The sequence below is a fragment of the Artibeus jamaicensis genome, unplaced genomic scaffold, assembly GCF_021234435.1.
Source record: "Artibeus jamaicensis isolate MK-2021 breed Jamaican fruit bat unplaced genomic scaffold, CSHL_Jam_final scaffold_847, whole genome shotgun sequence".
In the NCBI taxonomy this organism is placed as follows: Eukaryota; Metazoa; Chordata; class Mammalia; order Chiroptera; family Phyllostomidae; genus Artibeus; species Artibeus jamaicensis.
This window is the reverse complement of record NW_026522057.1, coordinates 22,701,692-22,728,401: the sequence shown is the minus strand read 5'-3', so window position 1 is coordinate 22,728,401 and position 26,710 is coordinate 22,701,692. Positions and strand designations below refer to the sequence as shown.

Here is a 26,710-nt window from a genome sequence, read left to right as displayed (position 1 = left end):
GGACCATTTTCCAAACAAAATCTGGGGCACATGGGCTGCAGTAGGATTCTTTTCTTATCTATTAAACTATTTTTGTGTAAAAATTAGATCACTCTGAGTGAGGCATTTAGCAAACCTCCACACCAAACAAAGAGAAAGGGCAGAGGAAATCCAAACAGTACGGTCTGGAGCAGGGGCCTGGCTCTGGGCCGGGTCCCCCAGACAGCACAAGAGCTCGCCTCCTGGGCCCTGACCCGCGTCCGTCTGAAGAGGTGGATGAAGACCAGTGCGTCCAGTCCCTGCTAAGGGGGCATGAGGGAAACCTCCGGGGCATCTGTCGTTGCAGTGAGCCAGCCCCCTCCTTCCTGAGCCCCCACTCCTGGCTTTTCTGAGCTATGACAGTGTCCCTCTGGGTGTCTTGCACTATTTGCTCCGCTCATTCACAAGTGACGACTGAGCAGAGGTGGGCAGGGGCCACGTCACTCAGGGCCACGGAGGGGGTGAGGGTTTTCGTCCCCACGATGGGCAGCCAACTGAGGGTTTGCAGAAGAGGTGACGTAATGTGACTTACAAAGGGGGGACCCCAAAAAAGGAAATTTATGTATAAAAAATTGTGTTTATTCTCCCATGTTTAAACTTCAGTCACCTTCAGAGTATTCTGCGTTGGATGCAATACACCTATCGAAACGTTTTTTCCACCACTCAAAACAGTTTTTAAACTTGTTGATTTTGATGCCTTTTAGTGCTTCTGCCATTTTTTTGTTTCGCCTCTTCTACATTGGCAGAGAGGTTTCCCTTTGAGGACTTTTTCATCAGGGAAACAAAAAAAAAAAGTCACTCGGGACAAGATCAGGTGAATAGGGAGGGTAGGGCGTGGGGTGATGCCATTTTGGTCAAAAACTGCTGAACACTGGGCATGGTGCGGACAGATGTGCTTGTAAATCACCCACATGAAATGGGCAAATGCGTTGAAAGAGTCTTTAAAAAAAAATTCACTGAAGCCAAACACAGCCTCTCACAACAACACCAGCTGGTACAGATACAGGTGGCTTCCTAGAACACTCACCTAGCAGGGGAAGCCTGTACTATGGGGGCCTGCCGTCCAGGAGGTAAGTGGTGTTTTTGGAGTCCCCCCTCACATATGAATTTGTATTATGTGTCGATTGCCTCCACCTTCCTATATGCTCCAGGGGGACAAGGACTGTGTCTAACCTGACTTCTGTGAGGTCCTTGGCTTTTGCCTAGCACACAGTAGGTGCCCAGTCAATGATTATTGGGTCACAGCCCTCCCCCTACTGTTGGCAGCAGGTGACAGCTTCCCGACAGTCTGTTTGGGCCGCAGCAAATGTCCCCAGGGGTCTGATCTCACCTCCAGACACCTCTCCCACCGGGGTCTCTGCTGCCTGAACCCTATTAGAAGCTCGAGCCCTCACTCAGTCACTTGGCAGAAAGCTGGTCTGAGGCTGGGAGGGAGGGAGGAGCAGAGCAGGGCCTCTGGCGGACAAAGGGCGTGTGTTCTCGTTCAGCGCACTTCCTGGGTTTCCATTGCAGGAAGCTTGGCGCCTGCCGAGGTGACACTGACACCTGGAGTGGTGCGGGAGACCCTTGGCCAGGACGCTCCCCCCTACCTGGGAGCAGCGGCGGAGGTGAGACAGGTGGCCAGGGGTGCTGGGTGGCAGGTCCCCACAGTCCTCATTGACATTTCCCCGTCCCAAGCCAGTCTTAGCCCAGAGCAGATGCCTGGGTCCCAGATGGAGTCTTTGTGACCTTGGACAAGGCCTCAGGTCAGCTCTTTGATGCCTTATTGTCCCACCTTGGGGTGCAGTGAGGTGGCTTGGGGAATATCTTGGAGGTGAGGGAGAGCAGCTATATTTTTCTGTTTGTTTGTTTTAATGCTCACCTGAGGTTCTGTTTATTGGTTAGAGAGAGAGAAACATTGATATGAGAGAGAAAACATCCACTGGTTGCCTCCAGTATGTGCGCTGACCAGGGATCGAACCTGCAACCTTTTGGTGCACGGACTGATGCTCCAGACAACCGAGCATCCCAGCTGGGGCTGCACTTTTCTGTTTCAAATGAGCTTTTGGGTCACAGAGCACTTGAAAAGGGATTTCACCAGCAAAAGCGTCGGAGAACCCCTGGGTCGCACCTTTCTCCTCCCCTCATTCCAGTCTCCTTGCCCCTCGGGGAGATGCAGAGAAGTCTCGCTCCCACGTTGGAGGCGTTGCTGACCAGCCAGGACTGAGCCCGGCCAGGGCTCAGGCAGCTGTGAGTGCAATTCTCCCTCGGCTCTCCAAGCCTCAGCTTCCCAATCCGAAGGCTGGTGGGCAGTCTCACGGCCCCTGGGGCACAGAGCAGTGCCCAGGGCTACTGGCCTGGGTTTGAATCCAGGTCTGGGCCTCAGTTTCCTCATCTGAGAAACAAGAGTAACCAGCTCCGCCGCACAGGGCCCTCCTGGGGATCAAATGGAAAGGAAGCCTGTAGGCCAGATGCCCGCCGATAGGAACCCTGTAGGTTGCCGCTGCTATTGCGGAGTGGTCGCTCCCTTGAGCCTGCCCGCCTGCCCGCACTGCCCGCACTGCCCCAGAGAAATGCATGAACCGGAGAAAAGACAAATCGCTCACACTGAACTGGTCAATACAGAGATGGAAGCTTATGCTTTAAAAACCCAGCTCCCCAGTGGCATGTAGATTACAGGTTACACAGGTTAGAATCACAAGACACCGTGGGTTGGGGGCATGGGGTCATGCTGGGAACTGTTCGGAGGTGAGAGTAATAAATCACTCCTTCAGGTCTGGAGGTCAGTTCTGAGGTCTTTTCCTGCGTTTCTGTCTGGTCTCATGGGAAAGTAGCTGGAGGGGTGGTTCCACCTCGGCTCAGGTGCTGAAGCACAACTCAGGGCAGGATGTCCCTGGCGTGCAGAGGTCTCGACTCTGTGACCGTTAGGTCCTGGCTACTACCTTCTGCTACCTCCGGGGTTGCATGCGTGTGTGTGTGTGTGTGTGTGTGTGTGTGTGTGTGTGTGTGTGTGTAGAGAGAGAGAAGGATGATTTCTAGAGCTAGGATTTAAAACTAAATTCAATCGAGGTCATCAGTGACCCTGTTTCAGCCGTGATGATCACACGAAACACGTATGACCAAAAGTGGGTGAGAGATTTAGGGTGGTGGCAGGAGGGGTGGAGGAGCCTGGGACACGGTTCCAGGCACCCCCCCTTACAAGCCCATGAGTGTGAGCCCCTCAAGAGCCGCCCTGGCCAGGGTGACTGCAGCGCTGGGCCCACAGCAGGGCCTGCCCCCCTCCCGCCCCCCCCCCCAGATGGCGCTGGGTCCAAGTGCTCCACTGGCCTCAGCCACCGTGGCTTTAATCAAAAGAACAATCTGTTTGCCTCTGAATCAGACCCAGATTCCCTTTCCCAGCAATGCTCCGGAGGCCTCCTGGGACTCAGGCGGCCCATCCCGGCTCCATCTCCTGCTCCAGGGCCGGGGCTCAGCTTCCCCTCCCAACTCCATTAACCAGCTACTCCAGCTTGGGGGAGGGTGTGCAGGAGGTGGGAGGGGGTCCTCAGCAGGTGATGCGGTGGCCACTGGGCCCTGTCTCCCCGGACCCTGGGACCCAGCTGCAGAGGGCTTGAGTCCAGACAGGTAGTGACAGCTCAAGACAGCAAATCCAGGTGACCTGCTTCACTGGGGCACCCCGGAAAAAGCCCCGAGCCCAGCCTACGTGGACCACTCCTTGCGTTCTCCCGGCCGCATCTTCTATTCTCAGGCAGACCCCGACGGGAAGGCAGCCACGCCCGGGTTTTGTAGACAAAGAAACTGAGGCTCCGGAAGATGGAGTGACTGCCGGGGTCTCTGGGGTTAGTGACGGGCCGTGGAACCCAGACCCACCTGACTCTGGGGAATTCCAGGCCAGGCTGAGGTGTAAGCACCCCCTCCACCAGACAGGGCAGGTAGGACCACCAACCCAAGTGATCTATGGGTGGGGAAGGGTGAGGACCACTCAGGGTGCACAAAGGCCCCGGGGGTGCGGGCAGAGGGGCAGGCCTCCCTCCCTCCAGGTCTGGGCCGGGGTGGGAGGAGGGGTCGAGGAAACAAAGGGAGGGGGAGGGGGCGGCGCGGGGCGCGGCCAGCCAGGTGGGGGGGCAGGTAGGGGGCCGCTTCCGCCCGACGGGAGTCCCGGGCCCCCTCCCCCAAGCCTCACCTTTTATGGTAAGGCGGCCGGGGCGCGGGGCGGAGGGAGCCAGGGGGCGGGGAGGGCGGCGGGCGGGAGGCGCGCGCTGCTCCGGCTCTGCTCGCTCGGGCGTCGGACCGGACCGGCCCGAACGCAGGAGGCCCAGGTAAGCTGGGCGGCGGGGGCGGGTCCTGTCCTTCCGTCCTTCCGTCCTTGCCCCGGGTACACACAGGTGACAAACCGGCAGTCCCCGGCCGGAGGCCACCCCGCCCCCAGCCGGGACCCCAGCCCCGGCGCTCCTGAAGGGGTCCTGCGGCACCCGGGGCGGGGGGAGGTGCCTGCGAGACCCGGGGGCGCTGTCTTTCCGTCCCAGCAACTCGGTCACAGTCCCGGAGTCCGGGGACGGCTAGTGTCCCTGCCCCGTGCGGGGCGCCAGGGCAGGGGGAGGCAGGGCGGAAGCTCCCGCACAAAGAGGACAGCGTCCCGCACATGGATCGAATTAAAGTCCCCGGCAGCGCCCCACGGTGACCCGGCGAGTGCCCTGCTTGGCTGCTCGCGGGAGGGCGCCGGGTTTCCGGAGACCTCGGGCCCCTTTATCCAGCCGGGCTCCGGCGAGGGGAGGGGAAGAGCTTCAGGACAGTCCCTCTTAGTCCCCGTCGGGGGCTGGGAAGGGGTGAGGCCGGGCCAGCCCCAAGGTGTGTGCGTCTTGGCACGGGTCCCCTGAGGATCCCGGGAAGGGGCTGGGCAGCTTTAGATTCGTTCCCGCATAATGAGGGAAGCGAAGTCCTAGTCCCCCTAGTCCCCCCAGGAGCCCACGCCCCAGGGGCTCCTGCTCCCACTTCGGGGCTGAAGAACCAGCTGGCCTTCTCTTGGCCCTAAGCACCAAGGTCTTCTGCACTTTCTTTCCTCTTGTCCCCTTAGCCAGCCACCCTTTAGGACAGACCTCAGTATTCTCACTTTATTTAAAAAACAACAACTGAAGCCCAGAGAGGTTCAGTGACCTGCTCCGGGTCACTCAGCAGGAAAGAGAGGTGGGGCCTGTGCGAACCCAGCTGGATGCGCTTCCTCCCCTTCCTGGGGTGAGCGAGAGGAAGGGGAAGCCCTGCCTGAGGCTGCAAGGGTCCTTGCAGGGGGTAAGGGGTGCAATCCCACCCCCACCTCTAGCAAAGTTTAATTCTGAACGGAGCAGAGGCTGCTTGGCCAGAGTGTCAAAGAACAAAGCTCAGAGGCCTTTCCAGAGTTTTTGGAAGGGGTGAGGAACAGGACATGGGGGGGGGGCAGGGAGGGGGCATGCAGGGGGCACTGCCCGGAGCCCCTGGAAGCCCTGCCCTGGGCTGCAGCCCAAAGCCGGGCTGGGTGGGTAGTTGCTGGATCCTGGCCTCCTTCCTTCCTCTTGACAGGAAGTGACTTTCCTTCCCTTTGTTCCCACTTTCTCTGCTTACCCGCCTGGATATCAGATTCACCCTCTGGGAGAGGAAGGATGGGGGTGGAGGGGCCCTGGGCACCGCTGCCTGAATCGCTGCCCACAGGGAGCTCTTGCACATGAACCCCTCTCCAGGGTGACAGGAGGTGGGGGCAGTGGGACCAGCGCAGCCTCCCTTTCCCTCCGGGGCCTGGCTGACCTGACTGCCCAGGCTTTGCAAGTCCCCAGCCAGGCCCCTTCCCCTGGGGCCTGAAGTCCCAACAGAAACCGCAGGAAGTCGGGGGGGGGGGGGTGTTGCCCAGCTGTGAACATCTGGCCTCAGCACTGGGACCTTTGCCTTGGATGTTTTCTGAGAAACCAGCAGATCCAACTTCCTGAAGGGGTGAGCTGGGGTGGAGTGGGGGTCAGGGTAGGGTGGGAGGAAGGCAGAGGTGTCATCCCCAGCAGTCTCTAGGGACGGCCCAGGGTGCACTGACCACAAGATAATCGGTCCAGATCGGGCCATTCTGGGGTGAGAACAAGTCCAAGAATTTGGGGGCGTGCCTGCGACCCGGGAAGGAAAAAGTGAGTCTCGCGTCCAGAAACACCTGGCCGACTCACCTTGGATGGTGATGGTGCTGATGGTGCTTAGTTAGAATCCCGAGTCTGCCACAGGTGGCCTGGGAAAGTCACTTAGCCTCTTGGGGCCTCACTGGCCCACCTGTGAAGTGGGGGCAGAACGGGCTGGGAGGGCTAGGTGAGTTCCGAGGACCAGAAGGCCCTGGGCACGGTGCCTGGAGCAGGGCAGTCGGGTCATCAGTAGCCCAGCGCCCCTGTGGTTTCTTGTATTGAAATCTCAGAGGCGCTCTGAGCATTGTTTACAGAAATAGATAATGGAGTTTGCAGCAAAGTATAAAACCAGAGGCTGTGACGGCCAATATACGCACGTGTGCTTCCTAACATCACTTACCACTTACGCAACAAGAAACAAAAGGGACGTGCTTAGAGGACTTTTGACGCTTTCTTCAATTACTGGTTCTGTTTTGGAATTGGTGTGTTTTCTTTAATTTTATTTATTTATTTTTAGAGAGAGGGGAAGGGAAGGAGAAAGAGGGAGAGAAATGTCAATGTGTGGTTGCCTCCTGGGTGTCCCCCGCTGGGAACTGGCCCGCAACCCAGGCATGTGTTCTGACTGGGAATCGAACTGGCAATCCTTTGGTTTGCAGCCCCTGCTCAATCCACTGAGCTACACCAGCCAGGGCTGGAATCAGTGTTTCTTTTATTGGCCTGAGTGATACATTTTAACCAAACATAAAAACGAACTTAAGGGAAATTTGTAAGCATGGATGTTGTTTTTGTTATTATTATTCTCTGTCTGTCACCAAGATTGCCCATGGTGGCTGGTTGGGGCTTCTTCATGCGGAGGGAGGCCTTGAGGTGGCCACTCGGGCTCCAAGTGCACCCTGGGGATCTGTTAGGACGCTCACCCCTGCCCACCTGCTTCTCCAGGTTCGCTCTCTGGGTCCCTATTTTCTCTCCTCCCCACGGACCTGCGGGCTGGGCTTTGGGGCCATGTCTCCGTGTCAGGGTGGGGGGGTGGCAAGGAGTGAGAGTGAGACAGAAAAGGGCACGCTTTCCCCTCTGGGTGCCCTGTGCTGGCTCCTGAGCTGAGTGTGGTTGACGCACCCCTCCCCATGGCCCTCCTCAGGCCCGAGGCCACCGTCCCCAGGAACCCCTGAGAGATGAAAACCGGGCTCTCCCTCGCTGGGCTGCTTGCTGCCTGCTCCCAGACCCAGGCCTTGATGCCTATGCTGAGAGCTGGCCCCTGGCGCACCAAAGTCCCAGGCACAGCTGATGGCACACGGCCACTTCTGGCGGGGGCAGGGGCGGGGCAGACATGGCGACAGTGAGACAGCCTGTCATCGCCCTGGAAGCAGACAACAGTCCCAGGGAAAGGGTCAGGAATCGGGGGGACTTCATGGAGGAGGGAATGTTTGAGCTGGACCTCTCAGGAAAAACCAAAGTTCACCTCGTGGCCGGGTGAGGCAGGAAAAACAGGCGCGGAGAACACTCCCAGACAGGTTAGGGAGAAAGAGGGTCGAGGAAGGGGGAATGGGCGAGGGCACTTTGGGACTCTGTTCTCCAGGTAGGAGGGAGCCAGGGAAGATTTTGAATGGAGGAGCAACAGTCAGCCTTACCCTCTAAAAAGACCGCTCCAGGGGTAGGGTGGGAGGCGGGACTGGAGCCCACTGAGGGTTTGGGCTGCAGTTCAGGAAATGGGGCAGAGTGAGTGATTCCAGCAGTGGAAACACGGACTGACCGGGCCTGGAGGCCGACTGTGGAGAAGAGGGCGCCGGCTGGCGGACTGGGCTGGAGAGGCCGCTGAGCCAAGCAGCCAGGAGACGGGCTCTGGGGTCAAATTGTGCTGCTGCATGACCCAAACAAGTGACTTCGTCACCTCTGTGCCTCAGTGTCCTCATCTGTAAGATGGGACAGCAATCGTGTCTCTCCCCCAGCGGTGCTGGGGGGATTTATGAGTTCATGGGCAGAAAGTGCTTAAGGTACAGAGTGGGTCTTGGGACATGGTAGCTTTGATTTTTCTGTCCCCTCTGCCCCCTGGAGGCCAGTCCCGACGCTCTCCCATGGAGGAGCTGTCCCAACCTTGGGGACTTAAGCTGTCTCCGGAGAATCGGGGTCCGAGGTGAGGGAGGTAACCTGGGGTGTGGCCCTGCTCGGGGCTGGAGCTAGAGGAGCTGCCCCTTCCTCACAGTCCTTGGTGGAAGGAAATGAATCATTTGTGGGGTGAGCGGGGCGGGGTTGCCCTTTGCTCCCCCATGTGTGCAGGTTCGGGGGAGGAGCAGGCAGGACTCTGGGTCCCACCTTGTAGCCAGGTCACCTGGTAAACAGTCACCCTCGCTGGAAGGACATTGCCAGCCCCTTTGTCAGCCAGGCTTGGTGTTGCTGGCTCAGTGGGGCAGCTGCCTCGTTAGGAGGAGGAAGGCTCCGTGCCCCAGGGAAGGGACTGCGGCCTCGGGGGAGCACACCCTGTGCCTTAGGCCCAAGTGCCACTCTGCCCGCAGCCCCACCAGGAGCCTCGGCCATGGCCTCAGAGCCTGAGAAGCGGGTCGCCTCCTCTGTCTTTATCACCTTGGCTCCCCCACGTCGAGATGCGGCTGCGGTTGAGGAAGTGAGACGGGCAGCTTGCGCGGCCCGGCCTGGCCGCCCCTGGGAGTCTCCTGCCGCCACGAAGGCACCTGGAGCTGGCTTGGCAGGGAGACCCGGCCCCTGGACACCCTCTGGCAGGGCTGCGGCCACAGTGCCAGCTGTCCCCACTCAGCTCTCCAATGGAGGTAAGAGACTGGGGACTGGGTGGGAGACCCAGGTGGGGGAAGCACTGAGGCAGGTGGTGGGGCGGGCTCTGAGATCATTCATTCATCCTTCACTCATTCATCAGACACCTACTATGTGCCGGGTAGACTGAAACCCACCTGCCCGGGTTTAAACCCTGGCTCCCACACTTCTCAGCTGCGTGACGTCAGCCACAGTTCCCTACTCTGATAACAGGGCACCTTCGTCAGAGGACTGTTCTGGGGGTCAGATGAGTTAGCACGGACGGTAGCCCAGCACCTGTCGTGTGGGACGCGTTAATTACCTGTGTGGTTGTTACTCTGGGCCAGACACTGGGGACGTGAACAAAGAGACAAAGTTTTCAGCCTGCATAAATCTTAGTGAGGAAAACAGATAATAAAAATATAAAGTATAAATCAGGAAGACAGTAGTGTGCTGTAGAGGAATAAAACAGCGAAGAGGTCAGAATGGCTTCTCCAAGAAGGTGACATTCAGCTAAGACCTGAATGACAGGGTGGAGCTTGAAGGACAGTGGGAAAGGGGAGCCCCGGGGCCCAGGCAGGGACGAATTTGGCCAGTCTGCAGGCGCGAGAGGTGACTGTTCCCTCCGGGCTCTGCTGTTCTCTGGCTGTGTGATCTTGGGTAAACTTCCTCCCTGGGTCTCCGCCTCTGCACAATGGAAATGTGGTTGTGTGTGATGCATTCATCACAGAATGGATGCTTCGCCTGTGACTGTTATTTTTTTAAAGATTTTATTTATTTATTTTTAGAGAGACGGGGAGAGAAATACCAATGTGTGGTTGACTCTCATGTGCCCCCTAGTGGGGACCTGGCCCGCAACCCAGGCACGTGCCCCAGTTGGGACTGGAAGGAGCGACCCTTTGGTTGGCAGCCCAGTGACTGTTCTATTACCTCGTGCCTGGTCTGAGCTGGCCCTGCTGCCATGTTGACAAGAGCCTTCCAATCCTCTCTCCCTGTAACTTCCATGGAAAGTCTCAGCTGTTGGATTGGGTGGCAGCAATGAAGGATGGTGTCAGGGACCTGAGGCAGGGGGACAGCTCACTGTCCATTGGGGCACCAGCTGGAACAAGGAGCCACTGGGGCACTGAGGGTGAGAGGCCAGCCCCGGATGGCAGCTGAGCCCCCAGAATCCCCCAGATGTCCAGTCAGTCATCCTGCTCGCCTAGGGCAGCCCTGTGCAGCCATCACCATGGAAACCACCTAGAGACCAATAGGAAATGCCAATGACGGAGGGCCAGAAGGAAGGGGCTGCATGTGCACACACAGGGGAGAATGTGGGTACTCGTGGGACGTGCGTCTTCATTATGATGCAGCCTCCTGGTCGATCTCCATCCTGACCACACACACTGAGGACACAGCCTTGTCCCGCTGCTTCTCCACATAGTCCTCCAGTGGGGGAAAAAGAGGTCCCTTTGGGTAGGAGAGGGAGCTCAAGAAGTACCATTTAGGTGCCCAAATTTCCTGGGTGTTTTCACAGGTTATCGGAATTATAGGCAGACCATCCCAGGAGTAGTGTGGTAACAAACCCGGACCTTCCTCGGGAAGGGGTGGCTTCTAAACAGTGAGTTAGAAGCCATTCTAACTCATTTTGCCCCCCAGCTGGGTTTACATGGGGTTCAGCCTTGCCGGAGCGAGCTGCCTTCTAAGTGAGCCCCCTGGTCACGAGTCTGGTCTGACTACAGAACACAAAGCGTCCCTGGGTCCCCGCCAGCTGCTGAAAGCCATCTCTACAGCAGGCTGTCATCTGATGCCTCTTCTGGCGCTTGTCCCCTGGGGAATTTACCCGCAGTTCTCCAGCCGTCACCCTGACGGAAGTCCCCACCTCTCCGGTGCCCCTCCCCCACTCCACACTTCGCAGGCACACTGCCCCACCTGTCTCTTATTTATAAGTCGGCTTTTCTCTGTGCTTCTGCCCAAGGGTCTGCTCGCCCTTCTCTGGCTCTCGGCCACCTGAACAGAATCATCCTCACTCTGCTTGGGCCCCTTCTGCACACCTGCCCCATGGCCTCCAGTGCCTGTCTTGAATCCCTGCCCTGACTGGCACCTGCCCGCCCGTCAGCCTATAGTCCAGAACCAAAGGCAGGTCCTGGGAGAGGCCTCGGTACCTGCTGCGTCTCCCACTCTGGTTCCTGACTCACGGCCGCTCCTCCGGAGCTCGGTTCTCACACTTCAGTAGCATCAGCACCCCTGGGGGCTTGTTCAGACGCAGCTGGTGGGGCCCCACCCTGGAGTCTCTGATTCAGCAGGTCTGTGGTGGGGCCCAAGACTTTGCATTTCTTATGTGTTTCCAGGTAGTGTTGCTGCTCTGGTCTGGGGGCCATACTTGGGGAGCTGTTGTTTAGTCCTAAGGCATTAGGTAGGTGAGACTTGAGGGGCAGAAGTTCTCAGTGTGGCCTTTGAACCAGCAGCACAGGGAACTTTTCAGAAGATGGAAGTTCTGGGAACTTACCCCACACCTGCTGCTGAATCAGCAGCTCCGGGGTGGGGCCGGGCCCTCTGCATTAGAACAAGTTTCCCGTCTGTACAGTCCCCTCAGCCCTTGGGAAAAAGAAGGGGGGTTCGTTATCTGCATGGAATGGACGGGAAACCTGAAACCCAGAGCGGTGCCCCAGTCAGTGAGCCGGGAATGCGACCAGAGCCCAGGTCTTCGGGGGCAGGGCCTCTGCCAGGGCACAGGGCAGCCTGACCTCAGGTGGACCTGGCCTACCCAGTGTGTTGGGGACAGCGGGTTGGTAGAGGACTCTGCGTCCTTTCTCCGAGGGCACTGTCAGCAGGGCTCACCCTCTGGTGGCAGTAACAGGATTGTCACAGTCGTCTACACAGCACCACACTACACAGGGCTTCTCTCCTGGCCCCCAGTCCCTTCTCCAGGGGAGCACGGAAGGGTGGTGGTTACCTAGATGTCAGTGTAGCCGGACAGGAGGCCTGGGGCTGAGGCAGGAGCTTGGTGATTGGCCAGCCGACCTGCTTCCAGCCTGCCAGGAACCCGGGAAAGGCTGTGCCCACGGACTAGCAGATGGTGACACCTCAGTGTCACTCCTGTCCTGCGTGTGTGCTCTTGGGTGTTTTGCGTGAGTGTGTGGTGGGGGGGGGGCTTTCAAACATACCCAGGAGTAGACAGAACAGTACAAGGAACGCTGTGTACTCCGTATCTACTTTCAACAATAAGTTTTGGCCACATTTGGCCTCCAGTGGCCTCCAGATTTTGGTTACATCTCTCTGCCTCTTCCTTTCTTCCCTTCCCTTCCCTTTCTTTCTAAGTATTTGAAGGGTTTTATTTTTAAAGAGAGGGGAATGGAGGGAGGGAGAAAGAAAGAAAGGGAGAAAAACATTGATTGGTTGCTTCTTGTATGGGCCCCAACCAGGGTATGAACCCTTAACCCAGGCATGTGCCTTGATTGGGAGTTGAAGCAGCAACCCTTTGGTTCACAGGCCTGCACTCAATCCACTCAGCTACACTAGCCAGGGCTCTTTTTTATTTTTATTTTTCTACATAACCACAATGTGAAACAAAATCAGCAGGAATACCTTATGATTACCTAATATACTACCCATAATTCATTTGCCCTGAATTGCCATAAAAATGTAACTGTTGGATTGTAGTGGAATGAATGAGCTACATTATGTCTTGTCTTCCCTTTGAGCTCCGTCATCCAGTGGAATTTTTAGCTTTTCCTCATCTGCAAAGTGAGGATTAAATGAGATGACTCATCCTTTGAATCAGGATCCAATAAGGTCTGTTTCAGCACTGCCCAATAAAAATGTATCGTGAGTCACCAATCAAGCCTCAGATGTAATTTAAAGCTGTCTAGCATCCACACTGAAAAAAGTAAAAAGAATTAAGTGGTATTGCTTTTCATAATAGGTCATGCAACCCAGTATATAAAAATGATCATTTTGGGATGTGATCATTATCTAAAAAGCTGATATTTACTTACTTTTAGAGGGAGGGGAAGAGAGGGAGAGAAACATCAATGTGTAGTTGCCTCTTGCACACCCCCTGCTGGGGACCTGGCCCACAGACATGAGCTGGCCTATGAACCTAGGCATGTGCCCTGACTGGGGATCAAACCAGCGACACTTTGGTTCATAGGCCGGCTCTCAATCCACTGAGCCACACCAGCCAGGGCTGAGCGTGGACTTTTCTTGTGCTCAATAGCCACCTGTGGCTGGTGGCAGCTTTGAATGACCGGACGAATATAGACAACATGTGGGATCCTTTTTCTCCAAAGTCTCTTAATTCCAAGTCTCTCAACTCCCCTGCCACTGACTTGTCACAGAAATGTGCTGATGTGACTCTTGGCTTCCTTGTGGTCTCATCCCACTTGTCCCTCTGTCTTCCAATTTTGTTATGAAAGGACGTTACGTCTAGGGACCTGCTTAGATTGTGTTTGGTTTGGGTTTACGTTTTGGGGCTGGTTTTGGTGAGAGTGTTTCAGAGCCGGTGCCTACAGCTCACTGCCACATAAGGTGAGTCCGAAGACCCCTGACGTCCGCTGAGTCAGTTGTAGGTTCAGGGGGGGCAGCCAGACCCTTCGTGGACAGTTCTGCATCAACCTGCTGAGGGTCATTGCCTGCGTCCATGATGTGGCTAGTGATGGTTCCCACACTGCAGTGGCTTCCGCACCACCTGAAGTACACATTCAAGTACACACTCTCGTACTTGTAGGGTGTCCTCTTCCTCCTCCCGCCCTGGATGGCGAGGACGTGCTCCCCGACCTGGACCTCCTCCCGCCTCCGCCGCCCCCACCGGCCTACCCGCCTCCGCCCAGCAACGAGGACGACGAGGACATGGCCCCTGCCCCGATGGGGGCATCACTCATTTCCGACTTAGAGCAGCTGCATCTGCCCCCGCCCCCGCCCCCACCACAGGTACTGTGAACCACCTTTAATCCTCTACCCTTAGTACCAGAGGCCACTGTAGAAATGGGAGGAACTCCAGGCCAAGGGAAACCCTGGGTCCAGCAGCTTCCTTACAAGTAGAAAGAAGTAGCTTTGACTGGTCGAAGGAACACAGACCGGGAGCTGGGAGACCTGGGCTCCAGCCGCCACTGTAACCTTCCTGCTGTGACCTTAGCTGGGTCACTCGCTTCTCTGGGCCTCTGGTTTCCTCCTCTGTACCATGGGGCTAGTTGTGCCTTGTGCCACCAGATGAGGGTGTGGGGCTGAGAGGGTGGTGTGGGGTCCCCACTGGATGACTTCTCTCTCCCCCCCCATCTCTCTTGTCCCCACAGTCCCTGGCAGAGGGGCCTCCATTCCAGCTTCAGCCTAGTCGTCTGGGGCCCACGGAGGAGGAGCTGCCGCCGCCTCCAGACGAGCCTGTCGGCTTCCCGGAGAGAGAGGCGTCCACAGGTGTGGGCCCAGGGCTGGGGGGTTCTGGGGGGTCCTCAGGGGGCCAGGCTGAGCTTCCAGGTGGGAACTGGGACAGCGGGGACCACCGGTGTCCTCCCCAGCCCCCCGTTCAGTGATGGCTTTAGAGTTGTACATCGACTTTATTTTCATCGCTTTAACGTTTTTTCCTTTCGCACCAAAATCCACATAAAATTGATCATCTTGATCACCGAATTTGCTATGATGGCAAAAACACCTGGAATTTCTTTTCACTACTTAATTTTTTGAGTGTCCGAGACCCTCACATTGTACAAAATGGAAGATGAAAGGGTGCACAGCGGAGCCTCCCCTTGTTGATGTCGTGCGTAGTCTGTCAGACGTACGTCATGCACACGTACAATACAAATACAGATATGCATCGCCCCACCCCCCATTCTTCCTACAAATAGGAGCAAACTCCGTGCTGTCCTGCACTTTCTTTGTGCATCTTAGAGCTCAGTCCGCACGAGAACACGTGGTGGGTGCTTCCTCTTTTTCACAGCTGCGTCGTGTTCCTTTGTGGGGCCCCACCACTGCGTTTACCAGTCGCCTGTGAACGGGTCTTTAGGGGGCTCCTGCTGAAACAAAAAATAAGGCTGAGGTGAAGTGCTTTGCACATGGTCGTTTTTCCTGGCTGCAAGTCTGTGAGATAAATTGCTAGAAGCGGGAGTAGTGTGGCCCAGCGTGGGTGCATTTCTAGCTGCGTGTCTTTTGCTGGATTGCCCTTCGTGATCAGCCCGATCCGCCCTCCTGACAGCAGCGTCTGTGTGACCGTTGGCCCCCAGCCCCACCGGCACCCGAGTTATTCCTTTAATAAACAGTAATGAGCTCTTATCATCTGTCAAAAGGCCTCGCAACTCCAAAGTCATAAAATAATCCTCCTCTGGTTGCTCTTGGTGTTCTCATGCTTTCATTTTCCACATCTCCCACACACTGGGAATGATTGGGGTGTGGGTGTCACGAAGGAGGCTTCCCCCCACTTTGATATTTTGCAGATGGCAACCCAGTTGTCGCAACACTGCGTCTCTTTTCAAAGGCCATTTGCTTTGCTCCTTACTGCTCCTGCCGACCCTCAGGAGGCGAGGTCGCACTCACGAGCCCCAGGGGGTCAAGGCAGAGACCTGGCACCCTGGGCATGTGTGGGTGGTGACCCGGTACAGTCCTCCCAGGTTGGGCAGGTCATGGCCTGTGTCTCTTCTACCCCAGACGTCTGTGCCTTCTGCCACAAGACTGTGTCCCCCCGAGAGCTGGCTGTGGAAGCCATGAGGAGGCAGTACCACGCCCAGTGTTTCACGTGCCGCACCTGCCGCCGCCAGCTGGCCGGGCAGAGCTTCTACCAGAAGGATGGGAGGCCCCTCTGTGAGCCCTGCTACCAGGTAACCCCCTGCAGCAGCTTCCTGGGTGCCAGGTCCTGAGCCAGGCACGTGGGAGATGTAGCATTTCATTCCCACAGCAGCCCTGGGAGGCAGGCAGTACTGGCCCATTTCACGGAGGAGGAGGCGGAGGCTCAGAGATGGGGGAGGGGCTCAGCCAAGGTGGATGGCTTTCCTGTGACAGCTGTAACCTTGCCACACACTTGGTGGCGCCAGACAGCACACAGTGACCCTCTTACAGTTCCAAGTCAGAAGTCCAAAATCTGTCCAATCACAGCGTTGCGCTCCACCCCCACGTCAGACTCTAGGGGCGGATCTTTCCTTGCCCTTTCCAGCTTCTAACTCTGCGTCCCTTGCCAGCCTTGGCTCCTCTGTTCCTCTTCCAAGTCAGCAGGGTCACATCGTGCTTGGCTGTCAAGTTCCTTTCCCTGTTCCATCTCCCTCCTGCCTCCCTCTTACAGGGACCCTCACAATGGCATTCAGGGCCCACCTGGATCACCCAGGATAATCTCCCCATCTCAAGGTCAAGTACATTTGCATAGTCAGGTGCCAGGCGTTAGGTCCTGGGTGCCTCTGAGGCTGTCACTCACCTTTCACACAGGGTCAGGCTCCAGAAGGAGGTGGAACTGGGGTTCTCCCGCCCCCACCCCCCCATGCAGGGAGCTCTGGGCTTGCCCGAGGTCTCGCGCTGTCCCGTAGAGCCACGAGGTTCTGAAGGGGGAGTCTGGCACCGCTGGGTACCGCGTGCGGTCTGGGTGCCGAGCTGTTGATATTTCTGGCTCTCCAATGGCGCGTGGTGGCATGTGGTGACGTGTTTCTGTGTGGCGTGAAGACCACCGTGGATGCAGGCCTCACCTCGTCCTCCTGAATTGGTGGCCCCTGGCACTCTGCATTTCAGCAAGTCTCTCAAGCGATTCTGGTATACTGGGAAGTTTGAAGATTCCCGGTTTGAGGACTGGGAATTAGGACTGAGAGTTGGGACTCAGTCCACAGAGTCAGAACGACCTGACCCCAGGCAGGAGGCACTGTGAGAGGAGAGAGGAGCCAGGCTGCCCAGCCCTCTGACCTCATCAGTGTAGAGAGGCAGATGGCCTTGCCCTCCTTCCTCAGCTTAGAGCCGGGTAGGGGTGAGGCACTGAGGGGATGCAGGGGGGAGGGGGAGGGAGCTTAGAGCTGGAAGCATTGAGGGGGGACTGGAGCCGTGAGCTGAGGACAGAAGGGCTGCCCTGGGAGGGAGGGAGGGAAGGGGCAGTGTATCCCCTCCCCCTGAAATATACCTGTCAGATGAAATGGGGTTAAAATGAACAGCACAGGAAGGGGAAGAGAGATGTGTAGGAGAAATGGGCTGGTTAGGGGAGGCCGGTCAGTCCACCTTAGTGATAACTCTCATCCCTCCTCATTCCTGAGGTACTTTATATGGTTGTACATGTACCTATAGTCAACAATAATATTGGGAGGGTAGATCTCATGTTAAGTGTCCTTATCACATAAAACAACTGAAAAAATGCACATAACATTATGGGATGTAAAATAAACTAGAACAGAGGAAAATCAAAGTACAGAGTAAGTGTGAACCTCAAAGGGAAAGTTAATAGTACCCCCAAAATATATATAAATAAAAGACCCTTACAATTCCTAAAAGGGGAGCATGGAATTTGACTCCGAGCTTCCCAGTGGGCAAATGGAAAAGGGAAAGGGTTTCAAGGTTTATTGTCTATAAGAGAAAAAGCACACCAGCTTCTCTAGGAATTCCTTTTCCTGACTTGGAAATTTAGAAGAAATTTCTTCTGTGAACCCTAGTGGATGTGGCCTCGGCATTTCCTAGTAACAAAACTTGCTGTCATAGCTTCGTGGCAGGATTCCTCACTGGAGGCCAAGGACACAGGGCCCAGCTTGATCCACTGAAGTAGTAGTGCAGGTTTTGGGGTGGTAGTTATAGGCCAACTGCGTGAGTCTGGGCTCCTCACCTGTACCCCTGGCCTCCTGGGCCCCTTCTGAGCTGGTCAGAAGCCCTTTGTGACTTGGAGTGGGCACACGTGTGGATGGCTGTGAGGCAATGGTCCTCTGTCCCAGGACACCCTGGAGAAGTGTGGCAAGTGTGGCGAGGTGGTCCGAGAACACATCATCAGGGCCCTGGGCCGGGCCTTCCACCCAACCTGCTTCACGTGTGTGACCTGTGCCCGGTGCATCGGGGATGAGAGCTTCGCCCTGGACAGCCAGAACGAGGTGTACTGCCTGGACGACTTCTACAGGTACGAGAGGGGTCTGGGCGCTGGGTGGGGCAGGACAGGGTGGGACTTGGGCAGAACAGAGGAGCTGATCCCGAGTCCTGGGGGGCTGGGGGAGAACTGAGCCCGAGACCCCGGGGCCAGGTGAACAGCTTTCCTGCAGGAACTGGGTCTGCCCTTTCTGCACACCCCCCATCTGACCGTGTACCTGCTTGCATTTAACGTTTTGAGCACCTACACTGTGCCAGGCACTCGGGTTAGGCCATTTCATCCTCAAAACTAATGTTGTAGTAGATTAAGAACAGAGAACTTAATTGAATCGGGCCTTCAGGCATGCACACATCACCTCTATCAGGCAGGCACTGCCAAGGGTTCCGTTTTACCAAATGTGGAAACTGAGGCATGCAGTGGATAAGTACCCAGTCTCCTCCCAGCTGGTAAGGATGGAAGTCACGACTCAACAGCCTCCTGCCCAGCGCCCGTGGCCTGCACCATTGGCCTGAATTCTTGGGCCTTGCTCTCAATCCCTAGACCACAGTGCCATAAGCAGCAGTAGCGACAGGCATATCCCAGAGGGCGGGACAGATGTGCCCGTTGGAAAGAAAGGAAGAAGAAAAAGCAATGACCTACAATACAAGACGAATGAAACGGGCCCCAGCCCCGCTGAACTCACAGGAGATGTCTTCGCTTTCTCAAATTCTGACGTTCACCTCACTTCCTTGCCTCCAGCTAATTATACCCTGGGAAGCCGGGTCTAATTACTCCGGTCTCTCCATCCGCCCCTGCCAGGAAGAAATAGGCATTTGCGGTTGTAGCTCCAGGTGCAGTCACGTAGCAACAGGTCTGAAATAGCTCTGGGAGGTGAATTAGAGCCAGGCGCCGTTCTGACAGCTAATTTCTGTGGTTGTCGGCGTGAACGCCTCCGAAGTGCATTCTCTTCCCTCTAGGAAATTCGCCCCGGTGTGCAGCATCTGCGAGAATCCCATCATCCCCCGAGACGGCAAGGATGCCTTCAAAATCGAGTGCATGGGAAGAAACTTCCATGAAAATTGCTACAGGTGCGAGGTGAGTGAAGCAGTGATTTCATGACATGCTGCACGTCGCGTTCAGTCACACAAGTAGAGTCTATTAATCGGAACTCTTTGAATTAATGATAGAAACTGAACTCAACCTACTTTCTGCAAGAAAGGGGGTTGTGGGGAGGCTCAGAGATGTCACTGATTGTATCCAGTGACACTGTTATGGCACACTCTCGTTTCTCAGTTCTGCCTTTTTTGTGTGTTTGCTTCATTTTCTCTTCTTATGGGCTAGTATCCTCTATGAGGAGGGGGTTACAGTGCATGGCTACCTTTGGGACAGGCTTACATCCATTTATTTAACTTGGAAATGATATCAAGAGAGCCAATTCAGTCCCAAGAAGGCTTCTGATTGGCCCAGAGTGGGTCACGTGCCCATTCTAGACCAATCACTTGTCAGGGGCTGTGATTAACAACTCCTGAGGCCAGGGAGTTGATTCCACCGTAGGAAGGAAGGCAGAGATGATGGGCAATCCCGCACCGCAGACATCTTTCCCGGTGCTGGAAAAGAGCATACATAAATCAGCTTTGGGACTAAAAAGCCTGTTGTGGAGTCTAACCAGAGAGGTTGTAGAGGAAGTGATGCTTATCCTGGGTCTTGAAGGATGAGTAGGAGTTTGTCAGATATTCAGAGAGAAGAAAGGAAGTCCAGAAAGGAGCTAGGGTCTGTGAAAACCCACTTTGGTATGAGCAAGCCTGAAGAATCAGAGGAAGTGGACGTTCCTAGGTGCGTCTGGAGTGTTGAGTGTGAGAGGCCGTGGTCAGAGAGAAGGAAAGGGCCCTCGTGCCCCAGGCCGCAGGGACAGGTGAAACCAAGGTGAGAAGCTGGTGCAGTAATCCTAGCAGGAAGTGCCCGGGGAGTCCCACAGGTCCCTGCACACAGAAGCTTGGAAGCTCTCTTGTCACCGTCATGAAAACCTTAATTTTTTTTTAATGTCAGATGGGTAGTGTGCCGATGTTACAAGGTTTGTGGGAGGCTCATGTCACACAAGAGCGTGAACATCCAATCATCACACTTAGGAACTACAGAAGGGTCCGGAAATCTTAATTATTGAACAAGGGGTTCTGCATTTTCATTTTGTCCCAGATGCTGTAAATTACATAGTCAGTCCTATTGGGGGCGCTCTAGGGGTCCTCCCCTGCCTCTTCCACTGTTGGCTCCATGTCACTGATGTTTCTGTCTTTGATGACGGGAACAAAGGTGGCAACTTTTGTGGGTGTCACCTAAGTGGGGACCCCCAGAGCAAACCTCTTAATCAGCCAGTAAGTCTAAACATTTCTTCAAACAGACACATGGAACCAAGGGGCTGTTTTTTTATAAGTGTGACAAGGGAGCTCGGTCCAGAAGGTGACAGATAGCTTCAGAGTTACGTTGTCTTTGTTGGTCAGAGTCCAGAGTCCAACTGATAGCACATCTGGAAGGAACGGTGACGGAAATCGAGTGTGCATGTCACCACTATAGCCCTCATAAGGTCCAGTGGTGATAAGCATTTCCCCGAGCCTGGTTAGAGAGCAAATAACACCTCCCTGCTTGTCCTTGGTCAGCTGGGCCAAGGCTACAGTGAGCATTCCCGGGCTGCAGCAGAAAGCCAGAGTTTCGACCTGCGGGTACATTTCAGGTGGCGAGACTCAGACTGCCTCGGCCTGGAACAGACTGGGGCTCTGTTTCTTGGGGAAGGGAAAGAAAGGGGTTTCACGACGCTGTCCACACTCCTCTGGTTGTTCCTGTCCCTTGTGGTCCGTGTCATTTATTACCATTGCTGGAGGGGTAGCAGCGCTTTCATACCTGGGCCTTGATTTTTAACATACAAAATGCTTTCGTACACATTGCCTTACTTGATCCTGTGATGATCTTGTGAGATGGGAGTTAGTGTCTCCATTTAAGATGCCGAAACTGAGTATGAGAAAAGTGATTCCAGCCCTGTTTGTCTGCACTGGTGGACAAACAGCTCCACCCTACAGCTCCTTCCCAGTTGTGTGACTGTCATAGTTGAGATGTTTCCTTCCTCGACTCTAATTTAGAAGAGGTCACATGTGCACTTTTGTGACTTTACATTTGGCAACTGATGCTCTCAGAGCCTGGCATTTAAATAGTCCTTGAGAGAGACTTGAGATGCAGTTGCAGAAAAGAGACACACGAGGGCGCCCTCTGCTGGCCTTGCGTCAGAATGGCACCCCTGAGCCCCAAGTTGTCTCCGAAGGGACCAGCCCCTCTGAACTGATTAATGCAGCTTCCAGAGGATGCCAGCCATGCCCTGAACCGCATCCCTGGGCATTAGTTGTCCCCATTATTACTCCCCAGTGTGTGCCCTGGTAAGGCTGAGGTGAGGGACAGCCTTGCGGCAGAATGGTGAGCTTAGCAGGTTGGCCTCCAAATCTCATTCTCAAGTCGTTTGGTGATTTGAGAATTTGAAATTGTAAAGTTCGTGCCAGTGTCGAAGCTGTGCAGAAAGTGGAGACCCAGGGCAAGCCCCGACCCTGCCTGGGCCTCGGTTTCTTCATCTGAGATGAAGCCCGGGCTGGTTTCAGTTACTCATTCAGCAGATGTTTGCCAAGGGCCCGCAGGGCACCGGGCCCTGGTCTGGGCGGCATCCAGCAGGAAATGGGGTCGCTGCTTTGCAGAGGTCATGTCCTACAGGGACTGCTGGGCGGCTGTGAAGGCTCTTCTGCCTTTTTTCGTGATCCCTCCGGGGGCGTCTCCCCTCTGGTGACTCTGCCTGCTCACCACGCCCTACCTGCTGTGGGCGGGAGCCCTGTGTGCCTTGTCTTCCCCAGTGGGGACCTGCCCCAGGTGTGCTGGGGGAAGAGGAATGAGGAGCCACCTTCCAGCCCAGAGGGAGTTCATTCATTCGGGTCGTTTCATCAGCAGACACTGGGCCAGCTCCAGGCTGCGCCCAAGCCTGGGGTCCATCTGCATGTCCTTTGTCCCCACAGGACTGCAGGATCCTCCTGTCTGTGGAGCCCACGGACCAAGGCTGCTACCCGCTGAACGACCGTCTCTTCTGTAAGCCGTGTCACGTGAAGCGGAGCGCTGCGGGGTGCTGCTGAGGGCGCCGCGGCCCCGGTGGGGGGCCTTTGCCCACTCGGCTTCCCTGCCTGACTGCTCTTGTGCACCTTCTGAGCCGCAACAGGGACCAGCCCCGGCCTCCTCCCAGCTCAGCAGCGGCAGCTGGCAGACAGTGCCCCTCTAACTCTCACCTCCTCCTCCTGTCCCCTGGGCACCGGAAGTCCCCATAACACGAGTATCTCATGGGGTGCCATGATTGAGGCTCCAGCCCCTCTTGCACACTGGCCTTGACTCCACCCACTTCCAGGGGTGAGGTGGCACCCTGTGTCCCTAGCAATGACACTTGAGCTGTTCCGTTAGGGTGCTGAGATCAGCTCTGGCTTGCAGAACTTAGCTGTTTGAGTTAAACTCCAAAGTCCCTTAAAAAGTACTTTTTTAAAATATCAAGGTTTAAATGATGAGAAACATTCTTTGAATTTTTTTTTGCGAGGAGAGCGTACCTTAATAGGAAATGTTTCCCGTTTGTTCATAAATGTACAAGAATGTGACCTGGGGTGGCATGGCCATGGACCCTGGCCCAGCTGTGAGCCTGAAGAGGAGGGCAGGAGGAAGGGCGAGATATGCCAACACCCAAGGGCATCAGCAGCCCCATGTGCCAGTCAGCTGACACTTAGTAAGTGCCAGTTGTATGCAGGAAACTGGGTGCAGGTGCTCTGAGGGTCCTTCATGTGCCTTAACTGGGGTGTGCACACCCCTCCCCCACATGCACACTCTCACACACACACACTCCTTCGAGACAGTGCTGGGGGGTGTCCCTTCAACCTCCTGCTTGTCTCACCAAGGCCCACACAGGCCCCCCAGCCCAGGCTGCCCTGCAACCGCTGCCTCTTCAAGGCTGCACCCAGAAGATTCTTCTATTTTAAGGAAAATCACTTTTGTTGCTTGGTAACTTCTACAGCATTTTGTAGGGCACGAACAATGTCGTAAGGTGCACTTTTCTCCCTGGGGCGGTCCTGACACATCGAAGGCTCCGGTATGCATGCCCGTGCCGGCTCCAGGTACTGAAGAGCTTCTCTTAGAGCCCCTTAGGGGCGTCAGAGCAGCGGGCCCCAAACCCCAGGCACTCACAGCCCACGCCCACCACTGTCATAACCAAGGACCTCATACCCTCACACTGCCTTAGTATTTTCTTTAAATCAACATCCTGTATTTACTCCCAGCTCTAGTCTTGTGCTGAACAATGTAGCTGTGCAGTCACAGGTTGGTGTGCTGGTTACATGTTTCCTATTCCACGTGAGAATAAACGCATTACTGTTAGAAGTCCGTCTGTGTTCCGTCCAATGTCTTGCCGAGATAGACACGAGCCTTTGATCGTAGCCCTGGAAAAGCGTGCCCTGGGCGTCTGCTCACAGTGGTGTGGGCGTTCAGAAAGTGCTTCTCCTTTCCCGCAGAGTGGGGCTCCGCTTAGCAGGTCAGGGAACTCATGCTCAGCAGTGGCAACTCGAACCAACCAGCTCATCGTGCCACTTCTTCCTGCCCACGGGCCACCTGTGCAAAGCAGCCATCTGAGGCCACCAAATCTTAGCAGAGTCGACCCTCACCTACAGGATGCACACGGTGCACGTGAAGAGGACCACACTGGTGCCGGGGCTCACTCGGTGGGCGCAGCTCCAGAGAGGAGGGCATTTGGCAGGAAAGCACTGGGCTTGAGAGGCAGGCAACTTGGCTCTCAGACCTGGAGCTGCCACTCCATAGTGTGGACTAGTTCTTAAGCCTCCAAAACTTGATGTTTTCATCTGTAAAATGGGAACGACTCTAGTCTCCATCACGTAGGGTTGCTGGCGTGGACAGCAATGTGGGGTTGGCAGGTTTCTGACTGGTTCAGGGAGCTCCCTGCTCCCTCTGGTGCTGGCCCACAATTCTTAGCCGTCACTCCTGTCAGCATTCCGCAATGGCCCTGTGGAAGCCCCTCAATCAGGCAACGCCAGGGACCTGCCCCCAGGAAACAAAGGGGTTGTTTGTGCTTGCTTCCCCTCACAGCGAATGTTAGGAGGGACTCAGAACTGGGCAGGTGCTGAGGACTTGGGGAGGATTTAAGGGACTGGGGTTTGCTGTCAGGAAATGGGCCATTCTATGGTTGAGAAGCTTTTTAAAGAAAATGTCTGCGGTGTGGCTCTACACCTGAGCTTGGTAGGGAAGGAGTGGTGTCTCACAGGACTGGGTGCTGGTCATTTCAGCCGCTGGCCCGGAGGGGCCGTGCTCAGGATATGACTGCAGTGAGCTGGGAGACTGGAGCCCAGCAAGGCCCAGTGTGAGGGCCAGGCCAGCTAGCTCCCTGCTGCGAGGGGCTGCTGGTTCGGTTTCTCCCATATTCGAATAGCCCTGCGCCGAGATTCCTCACGGCCCAGCTTGTTTCTAGTTGGGTATGTCGTGAGGGATGTCACCCGGATGAACTTCTGTGGGATGCCATTGTTCCCCAGGCTTCCCGTTTATAAGTCACTTCACAGGCAGACAATTCGAGGGAGATTTCTGCAGTGTGAAGTAAGGCTGTGTGATTCCCCTTAGCGTAGCCAAATTCACAGAGACAGACAGGAGACAGCTCAGCGTGGAGAGCACTCCAGAAAGGCGGGCTGGGGGAGGGGGAGTTCGATGAGTACAGAGTTTCCGTTCACAGGATTAAAATAAAGGAGTGGAGATGAACGGGGAGATGGTTGCACAATAATGTGAATCTACTTAATGCCACTTGAAAATGGTTACAACGGCACACTGTAATGTATATTTTGCCACAGTTAAATACCTACATGTAGATGTAATGCTCAGCCCTGGCTGGTGTAGCTCAGTGGATTGAGCGCGGGCCTGGGAATCAAGGAACCACAGTTCGATTCCCAGTCAGGGCACATACCTGGGTTGCAGGCCAGTTCCCAGCAGGGGACACACAAGAGGCAACCACACATTGATATTTCTCTCCCTCTCTCCTTCCCTTCCCCTCTAATGATAAATTAAAAAAAAATAGATGTAATGCTCGGAGACAGAGAGGGGCTGATAGACAGGGAGGGGCTGATAAAGTGATGTAGGCTTCTTGGGAGGGGTACCTGTCCCCTTGATTGCAGCCCTGTCCTGGGAAGAAGGCTCAGTGCAAACCCGGCGAGACGCTGCTGGCTGACCTGCGCTTCCTGAAGGCAGGTTCTGAGCACAGCCACTAGAGGGCAGCGTGGGCTAGCGAACTCGGCCTGGAGCTGGGGAGCACCAACATCCACCCTCTCATGGGGTCCTCAGCTTCTTGCGATACAAGATGAAAATACCTACTGTGCGCAGTTGCAGAGAGGATGAGAGGAGATGACAAACTGGAAAACTGTGGCATTGCTGCAACTGGAACGCACCCTCGTTGGAGGGAGACCCGTGTCAGGAGACAATTCCTCCCGGACTCCAGTCTGTGGGGCCTCCCCACCTGGGAGCTCCCACGTAGCCTCCTACAAGTGGGTACCTGGGGACGGGCTCAGTGAGCACCGATTCCACACAAGCCCCTGTGGGGTTGCTGGGGTGCCTGAGGTTTTCCGCTTGTCACGCCGCCTCAGGGCCCCCTTACCTGAGGCCACACCCAGGTGTTTGAATTGTGAACTCCACCCAGTGTGCATCAGCCCCTCCACCCCCCACCCACCCAGGGCCACTGAGTGCTGCTCCTCACGCTGCCAGGAACACAAGCGGTGGAAACAAGGACTTCGTGGAGAGCAGACTGGGATCAGGGTGAGGGAGAAGGAGAAGGTTGCGCCAATGGGAAAAAATCCCCGTGACCATGGACCATCGTCAAAGAAATGGTTTTATCCACTTAAAACACACTTCTAGGAGGCGAATAGCTGCTCTGAAAACTAATCATGATCTATGATGTAGGTGACAATTCAGAGACAAGGACACTGCATCAGAGAGAGGATGTGACCACCCAGGGCTGCCAGCAGAATGGGGCTTGAACCAGGTCCGCTGAAAACTACAGGCCTCGGCCACAGGCCCAGGTCCCAAACACCCACAATCTACAATGTTCCAGGTGCCGAAATTGAGCAGGAAAAAAATCTTAAACGTCTTTTCACCCTTCGCTTTAGCAGCTGCAGATGTAACTCCCCCGATTCATTCAGGATGGACTTTGCATTCATAGTGCCCGAGACGTACCAATCTTGAGAATGACCGTCAGGTTCGAGACTGCAGAGTGCGTCCTACTCACGACCTCCCTTTCACAGGAAAAAAAATGTGCAGTTCAGTGGAAAACGACTTGCTGTCCATCAGCATCCCCTCCGGGTGTCAGATGCCAGCCCCTCGAGCTATTATTGTACAGCAATACATCCTGGCAGGGCAGACGGGCCCCCTCAGCCCCTTGTGGGAAAAGCAATTCCACCCTATTTGCACATTCGTTTCAATATTCCTCACCTATAAATGTGAACATTCTTTTGTTGCCCCTTTGAGCTAGTCGGTTATAACATGCCCACCTGGTTCCCGTAGGAGTTAAATACAATGTTTAGCAAGCGTTGATTGTATACCTTTTTTTGAAAGTTGCAATGCTTCCTTCATCGGGAACCTATGGACAGCCCCTTTAGGCCAGGAGAGGTGGTGTTCAGGAGCCTTAAGAAGCAGCAGGCAGGTAGCAGCTGCCCCTCCTCCCTGCCCAGAACAGTCTCCAACAGACGAGGGTGGGGTGGGCTCTGCTCAGGTGGATGGGACAACGCCTTAGCAAGACCCTGAAGCTCCC

The 26,710-nt window shown here is 55.6% G+C and overlaps 1 protein-coding gene and 1 non-coding gene across 5 annotated transcripts; one reads left to right on the top strand and one right to left on the bottom strand.

The window, feature by feature from the left end:
- Nucleotides 1-1,600: 1,600 nt before the first annotated feature.
- On the top strand, nucleotides 1,601-23,298 carry FBLIM1 (filamin binding LIM protein 1). Of its 4 annotated transcripts, none has more exons than XM_053660661.1 (8): nucleotides 1,601-1,625; nucleotides 8,633-8,902; nucleotides 13,591-13,793; nucleotides 14,156-14,273; nucleotides 15,498-15,667; nucleotides 17,738-17,916; nucleotides 18,840-18,957; nucleotides 21,903-23,298. In XM_053660661.1, exons 2-8 carry the CDS (start codon nucleotides 8,653-8,655, stop codon nucleotides 22,014-22,016), a joined length of 1,152 nt encoding a protein of 383 aa, XP_053516636.1. In that variant the 5' UTR covers nucleotides 1,601-1,625; nucleotides 8,633-8,652; the 3' UTR covers nucleotides 22,017-23,298. The 4 variants fall into 4 exon arrangements, with proteins under 4 accessions (XP_053516636.1, XP_037001994.2, XP_037001993.2 ...); XM_037146099.2 differs by lacking the exon at nucleotides 1,601-1,625 and adding an exon at nucleotides 3,529-3,929; XM_037146098.2 differs by lacking the exon at nucleotides 1,601-1,625 and adding an exon at nucleotides 4,247-4,316.
- On the bottom strand, nucleotides 19,903-20,003 carry LOC119049986 (small nucleolar RNA U13). Its single transcript, XR_005082648.1, has one exon. It is a non-coding gene; the product is annotated as a small nucleolar RNA U13 (small nucleolar RNA).
- Nucleotides 23,299-26,710: the final 3,412 nt, after the last annotated feature.